Here is a 23,489-nt window from a genome sequence, read left to right as displayed (position 1 = left end):
GATTATCTTTTCAGGGGGACTTGTTCCAGAAGCCATTTCTGCAAATTTTATTTAAACGGCTTTTATTTAAAATCTGTAGTACGTTGTATACATATTCATAGTGATAAAAGGTAAGCAAGTGTCATATGACCATTTGCAATACCGAATAACTCGTAATTTCTCTGAATTCGCATACTCAGACTTAGTATCCCAATGCCAAAGAAAACTCTTAAGTTCGATTTGTATTTAACGATGTTCTCTTTATTTGCAGATATAAATAAATATATTGGTAATTAAAACTAATAACTTTTACAATCTGTTCTGTATTCCAAATTTTTGTATAATTTACGTTTTTGGGCACGCACTCGATTAGCTTGTAATGCCAACTCCTCAGTTGAAATGCTATTAAACACAAATCCTCGAAAAACGCGTACAACTCCAATTAACATATGTTACTTCTTGATCTTAATCGATATTTGCTTAATCCATGATATTTTCGTTCTTTAAATTAAAACCGTTCAAAGTCAAATAACAAAAGTATGTGTCTTCAATTTTACACTTCAGATTTTGAGAATCCTGTTAATAGACTATGACTGCGAGCTAGAGTGGTGTTCGCAAGTGTTTGGATAACATGTGTCCGTGTTATGCTACTGCTTGATTGGCCATCAGTGTGCTTTGCTAATAAACAGCCATCGTATTACTGGTTCTTGGATGCCGTTTCTCATAAACGATTCTATTAATACGCATAATTTCAAACATTTGTTCAGTGATCTTAAGTTCTTGTGTTTCGAGTTGTGGGCGCTCTGCCTTGAAGCTATGCTCACAGTTCCCGCATAGCCAAGGGAGCACCGACCCAGGATAGGACTAGAAAAATAATCGTTTCTCGCTATAGTTTATGTATTTTCGTTTGGTAGTGCGCCAAGCACCGAAATAAGAATTAAGTCAAAGCAATAGCATTTTGAGTTATGATCTTTGTGATACAGTATTGGGAGGGTCTACGGAGCACGTCTCTTGTGTGGAAAGCAAAAAACGCAAACTATATACGCGTGTAAAAAAATATATATATATGTACCTCCTTACTTAACCACATTCAAGTTACAGATTGATCTCTCTCTTATGTTTGTTCTTTCTATATACAACTTTGCACCAGCTTTGACCCTATACACAGGGAAATCATAAAAAATAAATGTATACATGGTTTCGTTTTCGTTTACGTGGTAATAAACACAGGAAAAATAAATACAAAATTGGCAAAATGTAGTTTAAACTAAAAATAGCTGCTTTGGAACTCGGTGTTCAACGAACTGGCCATCGTTTGGTTCTTAAATTGCCGCCGTCAGTTGAAGCAAAATAATAATAATATGCGAAGTACTCGATTAATAACTACTAAATTTAAACATTTCTCTATATGTATTTACAAATCACAGCTACAAACACTAAAACCTTCTTCCAGTGTTGCTTAAGGTGGCGCTGACAGGCATTATGCGGGGCATTAAACAAAAAAATGAAACTGAACGTTCCCACGATTACATTGCGTTTCGTCAATCAACTCGTTCCCGCGTTGTGCTTAAAAAAATATTATTTAACTCGCAAAAGGCATCCTTTCATTCCTTTAAAAGTAAACTATAGTCCAGCAAGCGTTAGAATAAGATTGTGAATGATTGGCTATCTGCTTTACAGCCAACCGCCCTTGCGGCCGAAAAGCAAGGAACTAACTGAACCCACAAACGCCTGTGTGATGCTCTGTGGTGCCGCCTCCTCCTCCTCCGCTGCCTTTGCCTCATGTCGCTTGGTGCTCAGCTTGCTGCTGCCGCTGTCGGCAACTTTTCCCAGATCGGGGCGCACCCGACCGCCGCCTCCAGAAATTGTGCCCAGATCGGGTCTCTGGCTGGCCATGCCGTTCTTCAGCTGCCTCCGCGATTTCTGGCGCTGCATCTGCTTCAACCGCGTTTCGCTGGCCGTGCCGTTGGACGTTGTCGTCGTCGGTGCACTCGATCCAGAAGTTGGCTGACTTTGTTGTGCTGCTGTTGTGGTTTTGGGTGTCGCGCCCTTTGATGGCTTGCTTTTCATCACTAAACCCTGGTCGTCGCTATCATCGCTGTTGTAAGCGCTGGTGCTGCTGCTCGTCGACAAAGCTACGGCGGCTGCTGCCGAAGTTGATGCTCCAGCGGGCGTGGGCGACTTTAAGCCTCGATGCAGCACACCCTTGATTTGAGCCCGATCAAAGTGTATGTCGTCCACAATGCTGTTGGTGCTGGTGTGCAGACTCTGCAGGCTGCCACTGCTCAGCGGCGAACTACTGCGGTTCGCAATACCCGAGCCAAGGCCTCTCTGTGCGCTTATTATATTCTCCAGTCCAATGCTCTCCACCTTCTCGATTAGGTTCAACGATCGCAGTGCCCGTCTCTCCAGGTGCGACAGCATGATCTTTTGCTGCTGCTGCTTGCTGAGGCTGCTCCGTTGCTTATGTTGCTGCTGCTGGTGCTGATCGCCGACGATCTTACGACGAATTAGATCCGCACCCGACGAGAGCAGTCCAAAGAGCGGCTCAGGCGACTGGGCGCGAGGAGGCGATCCCTCCGGGCTGTTGCATGGCGTCACCGTGGGCGAGAAGTTTGGACCGGCGGGCGTGTTGAGGGCACTGGGCGTAACCGCCTTGATACCCCTCTCATTCAGCATCCCGGCGAGTCCGAGGTTCACCGAAAATGTGGAGCAGGAGTTTTTGCGCGAGAGTCCAGCGCGGGGCGTGGCGGGACAACTAAAGGGGCAGAAAACAAAGTATTATTAAATTGTGATTCAACAAATTTTAAAAAGCAAGTAATTGAAAGCAAAAAGAAAAGGAATGAAGTTAAATTCGTAAAGTATTTTTATCAAAAGATTACTTTTGAATGTGTTAAACTAGTTCCAGGAATGTCCACAATATAGTCGAAAAACTTTGTGACAAGGAAAATGGTTGCGTAATCTGTCAGATAGAATATATATAAGAATATATTTGTCAATTACCTGGGTTGTCTCGATGTCGATGTGGAGGCCATTCGCGAGGACATCTGCGACTGCGACAGGAACGACAGATCGTTAACAAAGCCATCGTCCGGATGCATAACCATGCTGTTGGTGTAGGTGAACGTGCAGCCCGGCGCTTCGAACTGTTTGCCGGGCAGCTCATCGCTAACGTCCTCCTCGACGTCCGAGAGCGTGTAGATCTGCATGCCGAGGTCGTCTAGCCCACGTCCACCGCGAATCGTAACGCCGGGACGCTCGTCCAGCAGTCCACTGAGTGTGGGCGTGGCCAGACGCGACCAATGGTGCAACGTCTGTGATCCCTCCATCGGTTTGATGATCTGCAGTTTCTCGGGCAAGCGCCATTGGTGCGTCATCGAGGCGGACATGTGATTCGTAGAGCCCGACATTCCAGAGGAGCCGGTGGACATGATACTGTCCGGCGTGCGCACACCCAATGGGAGGTCAGAGTTGCGGTCTTTTCCTGCTCCATGAGTCATGGGTTCATCATAGTTATAGGTTCCAGCCGGCGCATAAGACAGCATAGCACGGCGGGCCAATACCTCCGCCGGCGTCAGCCTCTTGAGTGCCGCCTCCAGCTCCTTGGCGCCGGGCGCTCCTGGCACACCAGAGGGCTGGGCTGGATAACCGTCATCTGACTGGGAGTTGAGACTCTCGCTGGACAGAGTTTTAACGCCCAGCGATTGACTGCTACCGCCACGATAGTATGAGCCCGCTGGATACGCCATCGAAGCCATGCGCGGCCCCGAGGTGCTGCTCATCGACATGGCGCCCAGTTGGGTCATCGACACGTTGCCGCTGTCCATGTAGTTGCCGCTCTTGCCGGCACATCGCACCGTGTCGAACACCCGCTTGTACGGAGGCACGTTGCCAGCTCCTGCGTAGATGCTGCCGCCCATGGCCGATGTACTCATGCCGCCGGACGGCATGTTCATCATCATGCGATTAATGCGGTCCGCAGATCGTTGGCTGTCGCCGGATATGCCAGAGTCCAGGCTATTCTCTGAGTACTGCGACGACTCCATCAGCTCGAAGTGCAGCGAATCCGGCTGGAAGAGACCACCTCCAACGCCTGCACCACTTGTGCCCAGGCCACCGAGGAAGGAGCTTCTAGCCATCGGTTGAGACCGCTTACGCTGCTGCTTAAGCTGATCCTGGGCCGAGTGCAGCAGGGCGAGCACCTCTTCGTAGCGTTGTTTGAACTCCACCAGCTCCAGAGCCAAGGCATTTTGGTTCTCCTTGGTCACGTGCAGCAGGGACAGGTGCTCGTCGTTGTCTTGCGTCAGTTGGTGCAGCCGCATCTCCGCCTCCGCCAGGCGAGCTGTCAGGCTCACGATCTGCTCGTGCTGCAGTCGGTTCTCCTCCCGTTGCCGCTCCAACTCCAGACTGAGGTTGTCGTACTGCGAATTGGCATCGTTCAACTGGGCACTGATATCGGCCATCAGCTGGCGCTCATGCTCCTCCACCTCGTCCGTCTGGTGGGCCAATTGGGTGGCCTCGCACTTGAGTGACTTATTCTCGTCGATCAGAGTGTTTACCTTGCGCTGCAGCAGGTCCAGGGTTATGGACTTCGACATGGTGGGAGTGTCTGTGAAAATACAAATTAAACAATGGTTAGCACTAATATGCTAACAGCTATCTGCCTATTAGAAAGTAAGGAAACCAATCTAAAACCTACAATACATTCTTAGCACTTAGGTTGATATCATCTTAAATTAAAAAAATAACTCACCAGTATCTGTGCCATCGTCTGCATCGTTGGTAAGCACCGAGATAAGCTCGTTCTTCTTGTGCAGTTCGTGGACAAGCTGGGCGCGATCGTCGTTGGAGGCCTTGAGATCGGTCTCCAAATCAGCGACCCGGGCCTCGAGGGCATTGTTCTGGGTGAGCAGCTCCTTTCCGATCTGCACAGTCAGCTCCAGGTCCTTCTCCTTCTCCTCCAGCAGTCGCGTCACGGCCTCAATGTCATCGTACGCCCGAGTCATCTGGCTAACGCGGTTGCCGCATAGAACTATAAAATATATGAAAAGCAAATATTTGTGTAAGTCTTAACGCAGCTTAGTTGATGTTATAAATGTGGAAAAGTATGTAATTTGATTAATTTTCGTAACAAAAACAAAACTTGAATTTGTTTGGCAGGTTCAGTTTGACTGTGTTTCAAAAGGAGAACGGTTTAAGAACTAAATTCGTCGATTTAAAAGTTTTAACTTAACAATTTAGAATAGTACTGATATGAAATGTAAGGTATTAAGTGTTCAAACCCACTGGTGCCCAAAATAAGTATTTCTTAGTAGGAGCACAAAATACCTCATGGAAACTTTCTAAAATCTTTTAAATACAAGATTTCTAAGTTTTTTCCAATTTAAAACCGGAAAATTTATGAAAATTATATTGCTTTCTATAAGTACCAGCTATTTAAACATTTTACAGTGTATGAAATGTAGTATAATTTTTTTTATATAGTTTAGAGTAACTGTCAGGATTTGACTTTAAGATAGTGTTGGAAAATGCTCCATAGGCTCCAAGGACTGGACTTGTCGATTTAACAGTTAACATTTTTAAGCACCTTCCATTAGCAGCTGCTCGTTCTGTTGCTCTCCCGTTATCAAACCCTCTGCTGCAGTTGCCGCTGCTGCAATGTGGCAAATGTTGCCAATGCTGCTGCTGCTCCCCAACGAGAGGAGTTCGTCATCGTACTCAAGTTCATCGTCCGTGATGAAGAAGTCTTGGTGCAACTCCGACCAATTTTGGCATGCCTCAAAGGCCAAGTCTTCCAAGTTGGTGGTTATCGTTGTGGTTGTTGTTGGTGCAACAGCAGAAGAAGTAGAAGCCGCTGCAGCTTCCAATGCATAATCCCTATTGCCGTCTCGCTCTGATGCACTGGCTAAAAATCGATGATGGACCCCGCTGCCGGCAGCAGTCTCCCTCTCCCTCTCTCGCTCTCTCACTGGCTCCACTTCCACTTCCATCTCCTTTTCCTTTTCCCCATTGTTTACGTGCGTCATCTTGCCTTTGTTGTCTTCTCTTCCTTCCTTTTTTTCTATGGCAAATTCTTTTCTTAGTCACTCGGCATTCTTGAATTACATTTAAATTTAAATTGCTTTGGCTTGAGCTATTTCCTCTTCGATTTGTATTATGTAATTTTTAAAGCATTTTACAAATTCCGTCTGTCGTCTAGGCACTTTTGGTTTGTTTGGGGTGTTTTCGTTTTCGTTTTTTTTTGTTTCTCTGTGTATTTCTACCCCTTCTTTTTGGGAGGTCGTCACATGATTTTGTTGTTTTTTTGTGTTTTTCAATTGCCTTGATGGTCGGTGAATGTAAACATTAAAACTAATTGCTAAATTAATGCGAATTGTCCAGAGTCACAAGAGAAAATGAATAACTGTCATCGTGGTGGCCCTCTCTCCTCTCTCACGTTTTTTGCTCTCTTTTTTTTACCACCCACAGAACGCGGAGCATGCGCAAAATCACTTGGCGCTCGTTAATTTATTTCAAAGATTTCGCTTAGTCAAAAAAAACCGTTTATATATATATATATATATATATATATATAAAACCTCGCTTGACTGCTCAATGTTATCTTTTCGGTTTTTGTTTTTATTTTTATTTTTAGCCCATGAGCGCAGCTTGGAAACTGGAAGTGGAACTTCTTGCTCGGCCAAACGCTCACACTCAAATGACAGCTGAGACGTCGGCGTCGACTGAGGAGGACCGGCAGCGCAGGCAGCAGCAACAACAATAGAAACGACAACAACAACTGCAGCATCACTTAAAGTAAAAGGCGTTTTCCCAGGCAGCATTTCCAGTGAAAGGGAATTGGAAATGGCAATATTTACAGCCACAGCTGGGAATTCTAAAAGGGAAATTGCTATGCTAAAACACAACTCGAAAAACTCACATGTTTCCAAAGATTTCTGCGTTTCACTTCACTTCACTTTGCAATATATGTACAACAATATAATGGCAGTTCAAAAGTCCAAAGGTTAGAGACATTAACCACACACAATGAAAAGAAATCAACAAAAACTATATAACGCGAAAACTTCAAATCTAGATGGCAAGAAGAAGACGAAAAACTGCGCTCCAAACTCGTGACGGTACAGACACACACACAAATACAGTTTCTTCTTCTTACGCCTTTTGCGTGTTGTTTTTTCTTTTATTCTTTTTGCATTTTGCAAACGTTTCGAATTGCTCACTTCATCTTTAACTGCATACGAACTATTTGGGATCCCGACTCCTTGACTTTGGCAAATTGTTTGGCACAATTTTCTTCACTTTGCCGTTTGAATTTTGCACAAATTGTGTAATTTACAGATTGCAGATACTCGAGAGAATGACAAAACGCGAGGCGTGGAAGCCAAGAGTGAATGAAATTCGTTTGTTGTATAGGAATTGGAGTCCACTCATCCACCACCATGAAATCCACATTGGGGAGAGCAAGTAAAAGAGAGCGAGAGAGAGAGGGACAGCATTGCCAGCCCAATAAAAGGTAAAGGTGAGTGCTGTAAGGGGGTCGTCTATTTGATACTGTGTAACAGTACTCATAAAATATTCACTATTTATATAGTTTTGAAGTTCTAAATTACCTTCAAACATTTTAAAAATAGACATTACAAAAACAATTTTAATTTATTTTAAAAATGTATGCTGTAGCTTATAAGAACGAGAAACATTTTGGCAGTGTTAGGAAAAGCGTGTCCTCAGTTTCACTATTTTTTTCTTAATTAGGACTCTTTATGGTTCCTTCAATAAGGAATATAAAATTGAACAAAAATAAAATTTACACAAATAATTATACGTCTTATAAAATAATTAGAAAAAAATATTTTTTAATGTATACCCTGTAAAATATGAAGACATTACTACTCAGGTGACACTCGAAACTTTGGATGCAAATGAAGCGGATAAACGAAGGCGAAGCCGTTTGCCAATTGTTTGTTTTTACTCGCAATATATCATATTTACTATTTCGCAGGTAAACAGCAAGACACCAGAAAACTCCAACTAAAACCGGAACCATTTTCCGGATAATCCTAATCCCATTCATGGTTAGGGCGCGAAAAACTACACGGGTAATTTTCCGCGTACCTCGCAGACGAAATTCCACGAATTACAAAATGCTTTGGCACAGAATGAAATGCGATAGGATCAGCGATAGGTAGCGCTCTAAAAATTAAGCATCTAGTTAGAGAGTTTGTGAACCAACTAATGGCCCACTCAAAGATTTACAACACATGCCAGTCGGTCATAAAAATTTTAAGAAAACTCATTACCATATGTACGTCTGTTGTTACTAGATTATTTTATATACCCTATAAAATAATAAATAATATATGTAACCCGTTAATAGTACTATTTTTCTTATAATGTAATATAAAGTATTGTTGTTATTATTTATTATTTAAATTAATAACAAATCAAGCTTTACTTTTGGAAACATGATCTGTTATCAGATTATTTTATATGCACTATAAAATAATGATTAATATATGCAAACTGTTAAGTACTTGTATCCCTAAAATAGTACTAATATCCGTATAATGAAATTTAAAATACTACCTGTAACTATTTTAAATTATCTTTATTTCAATTGATAACATATCAACCTTTACTTTTGGAATCGTGATTCATTTTCGTACATTAAATTTCTTATAAGGGCATCAGTAGTTTATAATACTTCTCGGTGACTTTTTAAGATCCAGAGAAACTGTATTACGTGCAAGTCATAAAACGTTTCTTAATGGGTTTTTGGCAGCTTTACGCTAATAGAACTTCAGTGATGATTTCAAGACAATAATGTCATGTGGTTGTGCCTGCATTAATGGCAATAAATGACTAGAGCTTTTTCCGCAATCAATTGGCCAAGATAGTGTGTGTCTGGCAAACAAATGATAAGCGCAGAACGAAAGCTACTCTCTACATTCAAAAAATATAATTAATACAAACTTGCGTAGATAAGTGGCGGCCCTAGCAATAAAGTACCCGAAACCCAGGCACAAGATGAGATCATGTGCTTTTCGCATTCTTCCCGTACGTCCCTCAAACTTAATAGTTTTTTTTCCTAATGAACCTGCTAAAATCGTCTATAGACGATTATAGGCGGGTACAAAAAGCCATCATAAGTTGTGCAAATATCAACATGGCAGTCAGGGCTCTAATAACAAGTCGGCACGATCAATATAGTATATGGTATCGAAAACAAATACAAAGTCTAAATAACGCCAAGTGAAAATAGAAGAAAATAAATAAGTAAAAAAAGAATTTGCTCAAGCCTATATGTGTAAAAATGGCTGTCGTGTTTGCCCCCACGTCGTCCATAACAAAAGAACTCAAATAGGCAGGGAAACAGCACTCATTAATTGGAAAAATATAAAGGCCTTTCGATAAGATAAGCCCAAAATAAGGCCTGCACTTCGGCGAAAGGTAAGGAAAGTACAGAAATATAAGGCCATAAAGCCAAAACGCTTTAATAACAATGGCTATCTCTTTAATACCATGTTTAGCTGTAAGTACATTGATAATGCTTTATTGATATCATTGCTAAGAGTTTAAAGCGATGACCTTAAGATAAACATGATAAACATGATAAGACTACAATTTTTATTCAGATAAAAAGTTTATTATGATTTCTAATAAAACAATACTAGCAAATAGTAATCAATTACCTATGTATAAGGCACACTTTCAATTGAATTTTAAGCACTTTAACTCATATTTTCACTGAATTATCCACTAGAGATCTTTTTTATCTCTTTTGCAATTAAGAGTAATGGATTATAGTTTTATTGATGTTACATAAACGTATTGCAACAGTGAAGACCGATTGACAATTTAAATCGAAGATTTTGATTATAATAACTAGCTTCATAAATTTCATGTTTCAATTTAAATATTTTCGCATTGATGAAAATCGATTTCAAATATTTTTTGATTTTTTTCATTAATTAGAACATTTTATTAATTAAAAAAATGGTTAAATGCCCAAATAAACAAGACGGTCATCTTATCCAACATTTTCCACCCTTTTTCCAAAGTATTTTCCAACTAAATTAATAATTTTAAAGCGTTTTCTATAGAATGTTTTTGTATTTTTTCACCTACCATAATAAATACGATTATAAAAGTATTTTCCAACTAAATCAATCAATTTAAAATGTTTTCTAATAAATATTTGGATACTTTTGTTTATAATACACATACTAAATCCGATTTATTTATCAGTGAAGGACCCAACCCAATCCAATATGACATGATCTAGTCAAGACCTCATTCTTACCCTTGTTCGTCAGCAGACTGCGCACCACCTTCAGGCAGTTCTTGCCATCGACATTCTTGGAGGCGTAGTACATGAGTTCCCAGCTGCTGGCTGCCTGCAGTAGCTCCGGGGGCAACTCGAAGTGCGGTGCCTCCAGGGGACCGGTGATTGGACTTGGGACCGGAGTACCAGGAACACTGCCGCCCATCATCTCGCCCGCCTTTCGCTGTCCCTTGGAGGCGAAATCGTGAAGCAGGGCCAAAAGAGGAGCCGAACCGCCCAGCAGTTGCGGTGCATCCATGGACTTTGGCCCTGACTTCATCTGCTGCACAATGCACCGCATCCGATCCACCGCCTCCAGTTCGAGTTCCAGACGCGTGGGCGGCGGTTCTATCCCGTTGACAATCGCCGACATCGAGGAACAGCTGGAGGATATGCTGTCGAAGTCGAAATCACTGCCAGATTCATTTAGCTGCTGCAATTTATCCGCCGATCGCTGGCAATTGGTATCCAAGTGCTGACCCAGCAGCTTGTAGGTGTTCTCAAAGTGTTTGCTCGAGTTGGAAGGCTTGCAGGTGATCAGAGTGGTAGTATTCAGGGAATCATCCGAAGCATTGGAGCACAGGGAACTGCTCGACTTGCTCAAGATCAGCGAGGTTTCTCCATCCACATCACGAGTAAAGGTGCTATTAAGCTGGCTGCCATTCTCGAAGGTTTGCCCATAATCATCCGCCTCATGCTCCACTATTATGGGCAGGGCCTCCAGCTTTCTGATGGGATAATGTGCCTCTGCAGATTCTTGTTGATTGGGTTTACTTCGCGTTGCACTGTTAAAAACTGGCATTTTGCTGTACGAACATTGTTTCGTTGCTTTAACGCGAATTCTTTAGTTTACGATTTTAACAATTTTTTCTTTATTAACACTCAAACATTTAACTTATAACAGGAAATTTGTAAGTTTTATTTATGCAACTGCCTTTCAGGAATTTGGCTGGGGTTTAGTTATAGTGCCTATAAAGATTGTGAATTTATGTATATTTCGTTAGAATACTGCGCAGCACATTTCCCCACGATTCTTTATCTTTACGACCGGAATTGCAATTATTGATGGGCTATTTTGGCCTGCCTTTCGAACTAACGGTGGCCTTTTTGTATTATTATTAAGCAAGTTGGCAATCTGCGGAAGGTGTTTGCCTCATTTCCAAAAAAAATTAACAATGGCAAATTTTAGTGTGCGCATATAAATCCCAACATTTACATACAATGCTAGACGAAAAAAATAAATCACAAATATTTCAAAACTGCGACGACTTCACACTGCAGCGCCCAGGAGAAGAGTGGACAGATTGTGGGCATCGTGGAAATTTAGTGGCTACCACTAGCCAAGGAAAGTTGGGCGCAAACAAGTTTTACAAATTAGTTATGTATAGCCTTGCTCGTCGGAATGAGATGGGAGCTGCTCTGTAGGCAGTTTGCAGCATGTAGCATGGTCAAGATCACGTAGGTCTCTGCTGCTGGGAAAACTCATAAAGTCCAGAACCCGTAACTCCAGAATCAGGTAGTAAAAAGCGTGGGTTACTTCAGAATGCATCCGCCGCCTGCTGGAGCGGAAAAAAGGTGCACACATCCCAAGAAGAAGCTGGTCCATTCATTCACGCTCTCAATAGCCGTTCGATCATAATTTATATGGCCGCCCAGGCAAAGTGAAAGAAAATTGAGCTGAACCCAACTGAGATAATAACTGGCGAGCTAGATACAAGATACTAACGGTTGTGCCAAATGAACGGCTAGGCCAACATAAGATGACCAACATAAAGCTGGCTAGTCGAACAAACAAACAAAAAATCTTGAAACCCAAGATGATCAGATGATTCAACCGATCCGAGTCACCGTTTTTCAGTTTTTAATCAGTATTTTTTATCCCTTGCAGTTGAAAGCGGCAATGTGCTTTGCGTAAAAACCTCATTTCAGTCGCGGTTTATTTTGCAAGTTCATCGACATGCAAAAAGCGTATGCACTTATGAGTCACGTTTCCCAACTTTATTATAATACTCTATACGATCGAACAGAGCCCACAAATAAATCACATTAATAGACCCCATGGCATATGACAAAACGAGCTTAAAGAATCCACAATATGATTGGTTGATTGAATAAAAATATGAAATGAAATGGGAAAAAATCAAAAAGCAAATGATCGGTGGGGCATTCAAGTGCCGCAGGGTAATTACGTAAAGACACCTGAATAAATAGCTGAGGGAAAAGCAGGCAAAACATCCGAAAAAGGCCAATCAATTCGTACACGCGAAAATGAAACGAAAACGGCAGCAGTAACATTAGACAAACTCTGTTGTTATTTGGCATGTTTTATTTTGCAGTTTTTATGATGTATTTGGTTCACATCAACTTTCACAAATGCTGTTCGTAATTAATTATTGGCAAAAGTTTGGTGCATTTAAGCATATTTTTATGGTCACTACAAGATGAGCCACGTCCCATACTTTACACTTGGAAACTAAAAGCTTAGCTGGTTTATACGACCTTAAAACTCAGGATCAAGAAAATCTACTATAAATATGAGAAATGCATTCATATAATAACAAATATTTACATGTAGCTCTGTAAAATGAAATCTGAGAAAATGTGTAATTGATTCATCTCACATTAACCGACACCCGAGCGGTCTTTTTGAGCTTTTAGTGTACTTAAATCTGAATTATGAGTATCCAAATTCCAATTAGTCTTCGTACAACCCATGATCAGTAAATGTAGGTAACAGCAAAGTCAAGGAAGTTCGATGTCCGCTGCAATTGATATGCGAGTGATTGATAGCCAAGCTAATTATTGTATCATATGGTTATTACGGCGGAAAATGCTTTGAGCCACATTTTCTTGCACCAATTAATGCCGGCCATGTGAATGTCCTACTCAATAGGCCAGTGACACAGGGGGAAAAATGAAAAAGAGCCGGAGGTAGAGGAAAAACAGACGGATTTGACGAATGCCTGCAGGTGCAGTGTTTGCGAAATGACGCAATGAAAGTATGTCACAAAATGTAAACCATCTCAGGCAATTGTTTGCTAAAATAGATACATAGAAAAAAAAAGGCAGCATGGTCAGTCGGACATAAGCCGCTTTTTTCGGTGGCCCAGTTGGTAAGACCCACGAACATGACACCATTTGGTTCGGCAGAAGCTTAGCACCAATAAAAGTACAATTGCCAAAGAGATTATGGCCGTCCACTTAACGTGCCCCATAGCTCAAATGCCATTTGTACCACATATAATAATACATATAGTTTGCGGTTAGTTTTCAGCGGAAAGCACTTGATGAGTTAACGGAACGCGTTCTTTAGCTAGACAGATAAACCGTTGATTGATGCGGAAGAGCCACGGGGAAATGATAATGGTAATCGATCAAGAAGCCAAGCCAATAAAGTACAGTTCTAGCTGGCTTTATAAGAACAGTTAAATTCCATTGGTTTATGATTCATATTTATTAATCACTTACTTTATAAAAGGCGAGGTGAAGATTGGGAAATTAAAAAGTGTGACTAATTCAAGATTTGTTAGACTGCATATATATGTATGTATATACCTATCTAAACAATCACAACTCTGATTTTAGGTGGTCTAAATAAATGTAAGTTCTCATATCCAAAAACTGCAAAATGGTAAGTATGTGCTTTATTAACCAATAGGCAATTCTTGTTTATTTTGAGATAATTTTCATTAACATTTTAGGAAATTTTTTTTTAAGATTCCAAAATTCAGATGATTATATTAATGTTAATATGATTGTATTTTATTTAATAGATCAAACAAAGTTTTTTGCAAAAAAAAAAAAAATATTTGTAGCCCCATAGAGAAATGTCGGTCAAAAACGACAATTATTTCCATTGACGTGACATGACAGAAGTATTACTGTACTTAAAACAAAATTCCCATCGTGTCAAAGAAAGAGATTACGCATTAAATTGATCACTTCCATATGGATGGTTTGTCCATTCTGACCTTTGATTTGTTTATCATATTTTTTAGGAGGGAATTAAAAACTAGCATGAGAGGAAGAAAGGAATATCTGTTTGCCCAGGGATCACTGTAAACCGGCTGCACTCAAAGAACTGGAAGACGGGAATTCGTGTAGCGGTAAATGGTAAATTACCCACCAATACGCACATATGTATATAAACATATATAAGCACACCCAAGGCAAACAAACATGGACAAACAGCTGGCTGGATTGGAATGAGCGAGACGGACTGTCGATCCGAGACAGAGATAGCGGATAGAGAGGAAATTCCGATAGAGAGCCCATATAGAATTAAAAGCGCTCCTTATCAGCGGAACAAAACCGACAGACGGCATGGAAAAACGATTATGTAAAGAGAGGGAATGTGACAGAAACGAAAGCAGAAACAACAACTGCAAGTTGAGAAGCCCATGAACAAATTAAGCCGACAGAAAACAAGCATTGCCCATGGCCTACACCCAATAATACACATATAGCTATACCATCATTCATTAAACAAGCGCGCTCCCTTTAAATGTTTACAACAGCCAGCGTTTTGCTCTTCATAATTCACAAAAAAGAAGAAAAAGTTTAGCACTCGCACACACACACACTCACAATAGTTGTCCTAAAAATAAATTCAATTCGTAATGACGGCACGAACAAGAAGCACTTGGAGAAATTCCAAATACTTTTTGGCACAAGAACACACACACAGCCCGTCTATGGGGATTATTAATAATTTTGCGTTAATGATTTTTTCGCCAGTGCGCTTGGCTTTTTGCTTTTATTTGGCACACTCATAGCACACACATTTCTCGAGTATTTTTGGCATAAATATGCCAGCACGCACAATTTCACTGCCAATTTTTCGTTATATTTTTTTTTTGCTTTGCACTTATTACAAATAAGAGCGGACACCGCCTTACAATTTTCGTTTTGGCACACACGGTTTGCTTTAGTTTACGTATTTATTTCGCGGCGGCGACGGCGCTAAGACATTTGAAATAATGCACAGCACACACAAGCACGCGGAGCAGCATTACTTTTCCCTTTCCCCACCGATTTCAAACGGCCAACAAAATCGAAAAGCAAAATGACAAAAGCACGCACAGTGTTGCCAGATCGCCAGCCGGGCCCCAATCAGCTGTTTCGTTTTGTGGGGCTGTCATGTGGCAGCCGTCCTGTGTGAGTGGCAGAAACAGGCATTGTGACGGCTTACAACACTGTTTGAAGCAACAAGTGTTGGAATTCGGGCGGGAAGTCGATAAATCTATGTTTGATTAGTTGGCGCGCTTTTTTTTGTGAAATCAAAATTGAACTCTTACTTCAAATGAACTCGTAACTATGATAATTCATTCTATTATATGTTGGCCTATTGTGTATTTAACGAGCAACAGTCTATTAAATATAACACTGTTGAGGTAATTAAATTTACATGAAGTTGAGAGTTTTTTTTTAAATACAATGGGGCCTTGTTTATATACATATAACCCATTGTTTACTGGTTGAAAAAAGTTAGAGGTTTTAGGCGATTTTTTAACAATACTTGAAGTTTTCCAATTTCGTAATTCGACAACACTCAAAATAGTTGTCTATTTCAACATTTCATAAAATGCTGAAAATTCTGTTAAATTTTTTTAAAATACATTTCAAAATGATCAACATTGTCACACAAATGGTATTGCAGTTGTGCTATTATTATTACCCAATGAAGTTGCTTTAAAAAATCATTTAAATGGTATAATGTTAAAAGGATTAAACAACAAAGTATTTATATTAAAAAAAAAAAGAATAGTCATAGTATATATAGATTATGCTATGGGCAAAATAAAAGCGATACAAATGACACCTCCATAATATACATTATTTAAACACCTAAATCATCACCCAAACCGCGCCAACTCATAGATCATAAATAAACATGAACTTAAGCATTTGAAAAAAGAGCTTTTGAAATATTGACCATAGTATTCGCACAAATGTCGGAGACAAAAAACATTGGCATGTGATACAAAACGTATTTCGCACATAGTATATTTTTCAATTTATTTTTAATCTTTTTTTCTTGCGTAGATAAAAGAAAATTGCGTTCTGCCTCCAAGTGAAAGTGGATAAACAACTTGAAAAATGCTTAAAAACGCATAAAAAGACATGAAAATTTCTAACAACAAGAGAATGACAAGTTCAAACAAACTGTTGAAGTGTTCAAAAGATGAATGTACATATAATAAAATTGACCATCTATACTTTACAGATACCATTTCATATAGAATATAGTATACAGAGATTGTATAACTCACACAAAATATGATTCAAAGGCTGACGGCACAAGTTCCGCTGATAAATTCGTATTAATTGGGCAATTGTATGCCGAGGCAGAGCCGACCAATGTCATAAAAACAAATATATTAGGAAATTCATATTTGGCTTTGGTCTTCCCCCATTAAAGGCCTACGTACATTGTAAATACAAAGAGCGTAGAATGTTTTGGTTTTGCTGTTTGGTTTTGGAATTGCATTGAGATAAATACTTTTGTAACTTGAGTATTACTCATGAGATTATTCAAATTGTTCTTTTAAGGGCTTAAAAAACTTTACTTTTCGGTGAATTGAGCAGGACACAATAACGAAGGCCTTACTTTTTCTGAGAATAGAATAAATAATATACAGAGGACCACAGAGGACCTATAAACAATTGCTCATAAGGTTTTTGTTGTTTGTTTTTCTACAAATGTTTACCATGCAACAATTGATTTTAACCTTAGACAGCCATAACAAACACTGCCTGGAAATGTCTTCTTTTACATTTTTCAAGGCCATTTGCATGATCTCAGTCATATTCGCAAAATGATTGAGTCACTTATAAGTATTCCTCGAAAAACACAACGATTTTCCACAGACCTCTTCTTAATCTTAGATATTCAAGAAATGCACACTCACGGAAATAATTGAGGCACTCTCTTGTCTGCTCCTTGCTCAGGCCCAGACCTTCCGGCGGAATAGGTAGCGCTGGGGCCGGAACGAACCAGTCCTCATTCGCATAGCCGGAGAAGTTTGTGAGGAAATCGTTGCGCACCTTGTACTTGGGTATCTGCTCCTCCAGCAGCGAAAAGATCTCCACCTCGGGCAGGTTCTCGCTGCTGCACAGTTCTGCGTTGAAAAACAAATGAATAGATTAGCATGGTGGTGTGAGAATTAATTTAGAATGCACATACAGCCCAACTTCCATTACTAGGATTTTTACAAAAAAAAATTAAAACACGCTATTTAAATAAAAATGTTGCGGTTCACAAGTGTGGTAATGCACATTGTGTGTAACCGCTAATAATTTAGATGAATTACACATTACAAATTTAAAAAATAGTTTTATTATAAACGAGATAGACTATGTTGTCGATCATTCAGTTCGCTTTTTCAATACTATATCCTGGTTAAACAATATCTATTTCGCGAATTCCTTAGTTTGATTCGAATAGTGTGTTAACCACTGACCGGTTAAGCCTAGCTTATGAAAGACGGACAGTAGTCCAGAACGAAGTGTATGATAGAAAATAACTACATTATCGATCATTCAGATACATCGATTTTACAATATGTTATCCATTACAAAATTAATTTCGCGAATTCTTAAGGCACATTTAAACAGTGGCTTGACCACTGAGCCTAGCTTATGGAAGGCGGACTGTAGTCGAGAACGAAGTGATTGGCTCACCGGTTAGGCAACTGGCATCGCAGGTCTGTGGTCTCGGGATAGCCGCCGACTGCGACTGCGTCTGCTGGAGGAGACGCTTCGACTGGAGGCGCGGCAGGTGCTTGCTGAGCGTCGCCTGGGCGGAGGGACTGAGCGGCTGTGAGCCGCCATTGGCCCCCAGAGTTGCGGATAGCATTAAATGGTGATCGCCTCTGGGTTGCAGTATTGTCTTGGATTAGTTTCTTTTTGATTTTGGGGTTTCGGGGGTGGGCACTTCGTAGGTTGGGGGTTCCTCCTCTGCTGCGCGTCTGGTTAGTTGCTCAACTGAAAGTGGAGAAGGAGAGGTGGGCTTGTGTTAATTGTCTAGCCATCACATGAAACTAATAAGCCAGCTGCCAAGCGACTTTTTTCCGCTCTATTTTCGCTATTTACCGTCGGTATGAGTTCATTGCTAACAAACGAACAAGCGTATGTGTTCGCGACTTTTGCTATCTTTGTACTGGCTGATAAAGTCGGCGGGTGAATGTGAATGATTATTAATACTATAAATATTAGCAAAACGTCAAAGGATTTTCGACTAATATTTATCAACTACTAAATTGGCAGTCGCAAAATCCCACACTCACTCACACACCTGTTTGAAATGCTAGGCCTTCTTTATGAAATGCGCGATTCGGCCTCCTTCACACGGTACAATTTTAACTTTTTAATGAGTTCTTTGTATTCAAGATTAGTTTTTGAGCTCATTCATAGTTTCCAACTATTGGTTTTTCCGAAATAAACCCGATCTCGGAACAAATGACCAACATCAGGGTGTAGAAATAGTGTACTGTGTGCTATGGATATGTATTTTTAAATGTCACAAATATTATTTTTACTCTTGTCCGAAACGTGTATCCAAATCAGCCAACTGGGAAAAAAATAAGTAAAAATTCCAGCAAGTCTTTCAAAATATACAGTGGCTCGCAGCTTATTTCGTGCAGCAACCTAAAAAAAGTTATAGTCGTTATTTCTGCTAAACTAAGAAAGATATCAGAAAAATTTAAATGCAGTATATTAATAGGGAGTATTAACATGTTTATTGAACGAAAGCGATTTTCTTCATCATAAAAACAAAAAAGTAATTTAATAAAAACAAAATGTACAGGCTTTTTCCATGCCGCAGCTTATTTCGTGCAGTATGTTTGAAGTAAAAAAATTTAACATTTAGTCCTAAAAATCGCAGATTTTATTATTATTTGATCGTTTAAATACTAACAAATACATATTTTATGAGTTTCCGAGCTGGGTTATACTTATATAAAGAGATCCAGGGGAGTTACCGAAATGGCACCACGCCCAACTATTGAGCAGCGAGAACTTGTGCTTAAACATTTTAAAAGTGGAAAAAGTCAGCGGATCATTGCAGAAATGGTATCCCTAAGCCCTAGTACAGTACAGTACATCATCCAACGGTTTGTCCGAGAGAACCGCATTGCAGATGAAGGCCGAAAAGCTCCAAATAAAATTTTCAACGATCATGAAGAGCGCCGTAATGTCCGGAAAATTAAGGAAAACCCCAAGCTATCGGCTCCAAAAATAGCTGCAGAGGTCGAGGACGAAATGGGCAATAAGTGTAGTCCTGATACGGTGCGTCGTGTACTTCACGATAATAACTTTAATGGTCGAGTAGCACGAAGGAATCCATTTATTTGTAAGACAAATATTGCTGCTCGGCTAAAGTTTACAAAGGAGCACATACTTTTACCAATTTCGTTCTGGGATGACGGTATCTTTGCTGACGAGTCAAAATTTAACATTTTTGGTTCAGAAGGACGACAATTTGTGTGGCGGCGACCAAATACAGAGTTGGAGAATAAGCACCTGAAACCTACGGTCAAACATGGCGGGGGTCACGTCATGGTTTCGACCTGTATGGCAGCCTGTCGCGTGAACAACCTCATTTTCATTGATGGCATCATGGACACCAACATGTACCTCAACATTTTAAAGGAGAACTTACTGTAATCTGCTGAAAAACTGGGCATACGCGATCGTTTTCGATTTTACCAGGATAATGATCCGAGGCATTCAGCAGGAAATGTGAAGTTTTCGCTTATCTGGAACTGCCCTCGTGTCTTCATAACGCCAGCACAGTCTCCAGATTTGATTGTAATCGAAAATTTATGGAAAATATTGGACATCGCTATAAGGAAGAGGAAAATTTCGAACAAAAACGATCTGAAAACTGCTCCTATGGAAGATTGGCCAAAAATTCCAGTGGAAACCACTCAAAAGTTAGTTTCCTCCATGGGAAATCGTCTCAAAGCTGTCCTGAACCAGAAAGGAGGACATACAAAATATTAGCTCTTAAATTAAAATTATTAAGTTAAGTAGAATCGACTGCACGAAATAAGCTGCGGCATGGAAAAAGCCTGTACATTTTGTTTTTATTAAATAACTTTTTTGTTTTTATGATTAAGAAAATCGCTTTCGTTCAATAAACATGTTAATATTCCCTATTAATATACTGCATTTAAATTTTTCTGATATCTGTCTTAGTTTAGCAGAAATAACGACTATAACTTTTTTTAGGTAGCTGCACGAAATAAGCTGCGAGCCACTGTAGGTCTCGAATAACACGTTCTCTTTCGGTTCCCGGTAAAAAATGTTTTATCTACGATGAGCGTTGAGCGTCGCGCAGGCGTTACTGATTTTCTTTTTGGCCTCAACTGATTTGAGTGGAGTCTGGAGCTTTGTCGAGTCATAATGATGTTTTCGAGGTCGGAAATGTGGAGTACTCGAAGAGCAGGCTCGAAAGCCCAAGAGATGGCCAAAACCATTTGGAACAGATAGACTACGTGCTCAGAGGCGCGTCGCCTGCACTCAGAAACACGAAAAACCGCGGTGATAATAACGAACGGAGCGAACAAGTGGTAAAAGGTGTAATTAGTCAATAAACACTGCACGGAAAAAAAATGTATAATGATAGCCATATATCATTTGCAGGATCAGATACCAGCACTCGAATTACATATAAAAATAAGAAAATTTATTCGGGTTTTTTGAATTTATTATGGAAACTAATAATATAGTTGGGATATTCTATAAAAAAAATAAAATTGTCGAATTTTACTAAAAAACCATGCATACGTTTTTCTTGCTCATAATGGATTGTTAAGATTTTTTTATTGAACTATTTTCTAAAGAAAAAATTTTGAAAACCTCTGTTGTTCAATTTTTATAAAACAAATATTAAAACCTGAATTTTTTTTAGTGCCCAAAACCAAAAAATGTATTTGGAAATGCATTAATTTTTTAGGAAAAAGATGAACAACTCTGTTGTTGAATTTTTACAGACCAAAAATTAAAAATGAAATTACTAGCAGACATACAAATGTGAAAAATTTAAATATCGACCTGAATTTTTTTCAGTGGCCAAAAAAATCATAAGCGCGAATTGGAGTTTTTGATTTGCAACTGGCACCAAGCTTTAAACGATGACGCACAAAGAGCAGAGATTTTAGCATGTGACGCCAAAATCGGAGGTGTTTCCCTGCAAAATAGCGATACGGCCGCTTGATGATAACACCAGAAAATCAATGGCGCTGTTTTTCTATTCTTGTTTCGTTCGTTTGGCTGCAGTTTGCATTGCATAACAAGTGGAAAATCGAAGAACCGAGAGGAATTCGCATTTAGCCAGAAATAACAACAAAACTGAAAATCGTGAATGGAAACCGGCGGCTAACGGTAATAGTTTGGCAGCGCAGTGACTGCGCTGCTCTCAAACATACACACACACACACGCACGCATTCTATTACTCACACACAGGAAGACATTTTTCAAATTTTCATTTCTTCTACTTTTTATTTAGACGTAAAGAGCGCGCAATTGTCAGGCCAAAACACAAGCGTTTGGATGGCATAATGCTCTAAAATTAATTTCCAAGCGACGACGAACCTCAAACGCTTGCCAAAAAGCCAAGCAATTTGTTAAACTTGCGTTGTTTTGGCACTCAGACGCACACACACACTTTTGGTTCTTCTTCTTCACTTATATAAGTAGCGCGTCGCTTGTTGTTGTTGCTTAATGGGGCAGGGTCATTAGACGACACCGTTAAATGTTGCAAGCGGTTCTTTTATACATTTTTATGATTCTTAAACCATTGATTTATCACCAGAAGCATGAATCAGCTGGTTGATGGGGGCAGTGGGTGGGGGGATGCTACTTGGGGGAGGTCAAAAACGAACACACACGCACGCATACGCACACAAATTTTGCGGGGGCGCAGCTGTGCGCTGGTGTGTGTGAGGGAATTATAAAACACACACAAACGCAAACGCACTTCTCACATTTCATAATAATTTTCACAGCTTTCACAGGGAAAAACTAACCCTATCGTCAAGGCGTCCAATTATTGATATTTCATTTTTGGCCCTACAAATGGCCCTTCTATTAGTTGTTGTTGGTGCTACCTACATTTGTTGTAGTTGCTGGCTTGTGTTTGCCATTTTTTCCGTCGCGCTGCTTTCACAGCACACACACGCACACGAAATTCAGGGGTCACATGGAATTTTCCTCAATTCCGCACTTAACATCGCGCTCGTCAGTAATTGGAAAATGTTTGCTATTGGTTTGGTGTCTTAAAAAGTGCAGCGCGCACCGTCTGTGTGCGATGATGGGCAAAGAATTTAACTTATTTTATTTAGCCTGATTTCGATTGGCTGCTGCCCAACACATGCAAGAACCAGGGCTGGGGGAGAAACATCGATAGTGATATCGATAGTATCGATGGTGGCTGTTATGTTGCTAATATCGCTACTTTGTTTAGTTTTTAATAATTATTTTTAAATAAAAATCCAATGTAGATAAAAATAAGATTATGTTTTTCTTTTTAAATGCTTAAAAATGTATATTTACCATATATTTCTTTTTATTTTCTCATTTACTTACTTATTAGTTATATTTGTTTCACGTATTTTAAAGTATTGCCTTTAAAAATATGAAAAAAGAAGACTGTAAGTTGCTATCAAACTAGTTTTTGTTTTGGTTTTTCTTGAACTAACATGCTTTAATTTCTGACGCAACTAAACTGTAGGCTATTTAATATAAAATATTTAAGCAAAATAAAGTAACAAAGCAATAAAAACTTTCTTTTTTCAATTGATAAAATCGAAAAGTTCATAGAGTAGGGGTCTTATCGAGGTTATTACAGCTCTACAGGGCTGCACTGGAAGCCTATTGGAGGGAACTTACTACCACGCCAATCGTTATCGCCGCTTGAAACCCAATACTTTTCCGATTTTGTGTTTTATTTTTGATTAGCATTGTTTTTCTACAAAATATTTGTTTAGTAAAACTAGGCTGTCTTAATAAAATGTGGGGAATTTTACAATATCCAATGTTTTAAAATCAAGGTACGAGCAAGCCAAATATCGATAGGCCAATCAGTGTCCTCACATATTTGGCGGTCAAACTAGCGAACTACAAATTAAGCACTAAAAACTAGGTTACATTCCATCAATAACTCGATCTTGCAGCATTTCA

The 23,489-nt window shown here is 39.8% G+C and overlaps 1 protein-coding gene and 1 long non-coding RNA gene across 6 annotated transcripts; one reads left to right on the top strand and one right to left on the bottom strand.

The window, feature by feature from the left end:
- Window positions 1-213: 213 nt before the first annotated feature.
- On the bottom strand, window positions 214-22,682 carry milt (trafficking kinesin-binding protein milt). Of its 5 annotated transcripts, XM_017084263.4 has the most exons (6): window positions 22,422-22,682; window positions 17,984-18,286; window positions 17,212-17,421; window positions 4,733-5,011; window positions 2,983-4,588; window positions 214-2,737 (listed from the first exon to the last, which is right to left on the bottom strand). In XM_017084263.4, the coding sequence occupies exons 2-6, from the start codon at window positions 18,156-18,158 to the stop codon at window positions 1,654-1,656; spliced, it is 3,354 nt and encodes a 1,117-aa protein (XP_016939752.2). In that variant the 5' UTR covers window positions 18,159-18,286; window positions 22,422-22,682; the 3' UTR covers window positions 214-1,653. The 5 variants fall into 5 exon arrangements, with proteins under 5 accessions (XP_016939752.2, XP_016939735.3, XP_016939777.2 ...); XM_017084246.4 differs by lacking the exons at window positions 17,212-17,421; window positions 17,984-18,286; window positions 22,422-22,682 and adding exons at window positions 10,280-11,269; window positions 15,199-15,343; XM_017084288.4 differs by lacking the exons at window positions 17,212-17,421; window positions 17,984-18,286; window positions 22,422-22,682 and adding an exon at window positions 7,200-7,341.
- Window positions 4,917-7,376, top strand: LOC139353307 (uncharacterized). The gene is made up of 2 exons (XR_011604510.1): window positions 4,917-5,041; window positions 6,614-7,376. It is a non-coding gene; the product is annotated as an uncharacterized lncRNA (long non-coding RNA).
- Window positions 22,683-23,489: the final 807 nt, after the last annotated feature.

The sequence above is a fragment of the Drosophila suzukii genome, chromosome 2L (assembly GCF_043229965.1).
Source record: "Drosophila suzukii chromosome 2L, CBGP_Dsuzu_IsoJpt1.0, whole genome shotgun sequence".
In the NCBI taxonomy this organism is placed as follows: Eukaryota; Metazoa; Arthropoda; class Insecta; order Diptera; family Drosophilidae; genus Drosophila; species Drosophila suzukii.
This window is presented reverse-complemented; position numbering and strand designations above follow the sequence as displayed.